A 3,473-nucleotide genomic window follows, 5' to 3' on the forward strand; every position below is an offset into this window, starting at 1 on the left:
AAACAAATAAGACAAATGTACAAACGACAGAAAAATAGCTTCATAGGATGAATAAACATAGAGATAGCTAATATGATGGCAAGGTGGTTGGAGTAGTGCTTGTGAAAAAAGGATAAACAAATAAGACGAATGTACAAACGACAAAAAAATAGCTTCATAGGATGAATAAACAAAGAGTTAGCTAATATGATGGAAAGGTGGTTGGAGTAGTGCTTGTGAAAAAAGGATAAACAAATAAGACGAATGTACAAACGACAAAAAAATAGCTTCATACGATGAATAAACAAAGAGTTAGCTAATATGATGGAAAGGTGGTTGGAGTAGTACTTGTGAAAAAAGGATAAACAAATAAGACAAATGTACAAACGACAGAAAATCAGTGAGACGAGTGAAAAAATAGAAGACAAAATAACCGATAAGCAAAACAGACAGCTGAGAGGAATAGATAAACAGATAGATTGATGAAGAAAAACAAGCTATATCAGTCAAATTACGAAAAGATAGATATATAATTTAGTAAACTCAGATACATGCAAAAAAAATGGATATACAGATATTCTGATGGATAACTAGAGACGATAAAAAAATGTAAAAAATAATTATATATCTTTTAAAAAAAAATCAGATAACCACGGCATATTGACAAGCTGATTTCATTAATAGATTTAAAAAAATATAATATACAGAAGTGCTACAAAAACTGTGTCCTCTTCCGAAAAAAGGCGGGAATGAAATAACCGTTCCTGTCTGAAGCCTTCCTCGGTCGCCTGTGTATACATATGTTGAACATGAAGACCTCCCAAGCTGCCGGTTTCATACCTCAGACGCCAATACATGGCTGATTTAAAGACCAGGGACGACCGAATGGCAATGAAACCTTCCCTGCTTCCATTTCTCATGGCAACGTGTATGAATTGCAAAATGTGTTCATAAACCGAAAGATAAATGGGATAGTTTTGCATTTCTGCTAGCAAGAGCGAAAAATCTCGACAGGAACTTCTTCGTTAGGGCAGAGTGATCGTTTTTGGGGGTAAGAAGATGGTGCTTCCTTTAAACACGGACCGGCACTTGTCATATAAGATAAACAGTGTCACTTAGAAAAAAAAAAAACACAAGAAAACATGTATTTATGCATAAAAATGCACGATAAACCCATGCTTTTTTGTGGAAAGCATTTGAAAGTAGGATTTTATACGAAGCCATTTTTTTTAACAGTAAAGGTACACAATATATATATATATATGAAATAGTTTTACAGGAAGATTATCTTCATGAAAAATGCATATACACACATATATTTCACACCCTTCCATTTGCTGCACTTTATATATGTATTTACGTGAAGAAATACAATAAAATATTCCATCCAATAACAGTATTGATGAATTTTATAGAGAACGAGGTGATGTTTGTCATGTGTATGTAGGTTGTTAAGGTACACAACATATTGTCTAGTAATAAATATTTATTATCATATTCAAAGGTGAGTGGATAGGTCTATTTAACAAGTATTTCACTGAAGAGTACACATCAAGTCTTATAATATAACTTGTATTAACTTTGAGAGTCAAAGGTCAATAAATTGAGCACACTAATTACGCCTTATCCATTAATATGTGTTAATTGTGATATTCTGTAATAAAATGAGAGTTAGCGGTAAGACGTTATAGACAGCTTTATCGGCTTTTTATTACTAAATGAGTCAGAGAAAAGTAAGTAAAATACCAAGCTGACAGGGAAAATAAAACTGGACCATCACATGTTTCTTTTTTGTTTTCCTTGCTATCATGCTAAACATGGCTGTTCCTTCACATGTATCTCATGTATAAGCTGGCAGAAATAATTGTATCTTAAAGGTTTATTAATGGAATGCGTTTTACTGTCTGTCTAAGATAAACACGTTAGTAAATGAGTAAACACGCTACAATATTTAGCAGTAATATAACACCTGTAAATATACAATGAAAATAAACTTCTCTTCGTGTATGTATGTATTTAAGCACATAAATGCATGGTAATAAGAATCTGACGTCACTTTTGCCGTATATAGTATAAAACACTACAAAACATCAGCAACACCTTGAAATGTAGGCAAATAAACACTGTTAATTAAACGCATCCAGTTGCGCGGAAGCGGCATTTTTAATACTAGCGGACACGACACAGAACAAAAAGGTTAGCACTTAAATGTGACGATTAAATTTTATGATTTTTCGGCTTACCTGGGGACAAAGGGGGCGTCTTAGACAAATCGAGAATGGCGGGGGCAGGCCAAGGCATGCGAGGCCCGAACTTGCTTGCCCACAGTAGCGGGAGAAAGGGGTGTATATTGACACTATCCATCGTTGGCTAGTACAGATATAAGTTCTTCACTGGACCATGGTCAAAGACTGGAGCGCGTTTAGGAAAATGTAAAAGGTCATCCAGCAGACTGCGGTGACGAGTAGGTGTCGCGACTACTGACCGACCTGGTCGTGCGGGATGGCAGTCGTTCCTTACCTCTTTAATGTCAAATAACGTAGATCAAAGCTGCAGTTTTGTTGAGTCTGAACTTCAGAAACGGCCCTTATGGCCTGCGTGAAACTGCTTGCTCTTCGCAGACGCGAATTCAGAGCCAGAATTAGTGGAGCCGGTAATTAAGCCTATAACTCTTGACAGTTTCAAGCGTTGGCTACATCTTATCGGTGCTGGATATTATCAACTTCCGCTGCACTGGACGATAGCGACGGACGTAACAGAAAATAGTCTTAGAACTAAATGTTTCCAGAAATACAAGTTTTCGGATGTTACTTCCTGTATCTTCCTTTCCTTCTGCTGATTCAGCAAGGCCAGAACAATTAAATAATAAAACTGAGTTGCAGTTCGATCGGCTTTTTTATTTCTTTTTTTTTTTTTGTGAGTACTTATGAGTCTTTAGGAACTTTTGATAATAAGGCAATAGACACTGAGGCAGTGAAGATCAACGGTACGCGACTCTTGTTTCTACATTAGTGAGCCGGCCGCTGGGCTGCTTGCGTACACGACTCCATGTAGCACAAGGCCTCGAGCGTCAGACAAGCATCCCTGCACGCATCTAATCCTCCAATCTACGAGAACAGCATGCAAAGCGGCATTCCCAGTGTCTGGCGCTTAGGGTGATGCTTCTGGATCTGAGGCGCGTGTCAGAGAACACTTGTGCTTTCTAGTAGCAATGCTGTCGCCCCTCCCCCATCTCCCCCCGTGAAACGGTCTGCACTGCACAACTCTGGTGGCGTGCTATGTCTATACATCTAAGCCGGGGGCAGAAAAAAGACGGAGCATAGCTAACGTTTCCCTCTACGACTCAAGGAAAGCTATAACCTGAAATTAAACAAGATATTTTGATGCAAGTTCGCGAATCATGTATGTTTTTCATTTATAGAAAACTCTGACAGTGAAGGAGTTCGCACTTTCAATTGTAAAAAATAAATAAATCAACTTCCCTATTCGCATGA

General features: G+C 37.6%; 1 protein-coding gene across 1 annotated transcript in view; it reads right to left on the reverse strand.

Moving 5' to 3' along the window:
- The window catches only part of LOC106469675 (protein nubbin-like), a 34,318-nt gene extending 32,014 nt beyond the window's left edge, over nucleotides 1-2,304 (reverse strand). Inside the window, exon 1 of the mRNA XM_022398251.1 lies at nucleotides 2,223-2,304. Coding sequence (XP_022253959.1) covers nucleotides 2,223-2,280 — 58 coding nt within the window. The 5' untranslated portion in view covers nucleotides 2,281-2,304. The remainder of the gene's footprint in view (nucleotides 1-2,222) is intronic.
- Between the last annotated feature and the right edge of the window lie 1,169 nt (nucleotides 2,305-3,473).

Source organism: Limulus polyphemus, unplaced genomic scaffold (genome assembly GCF_000517525.1).
Source record: "Limulus polyphemus unplaced genomic scaffold, Limulus_polyphemus-2.1.2 Scaffold3607, whole genome shotgun sequence".
NCBI lineage: Eukaryota > Metazoa > Arthropoda > Merostomata > Xiphosura > Limulidae > Limulus > Limulus polyphemus.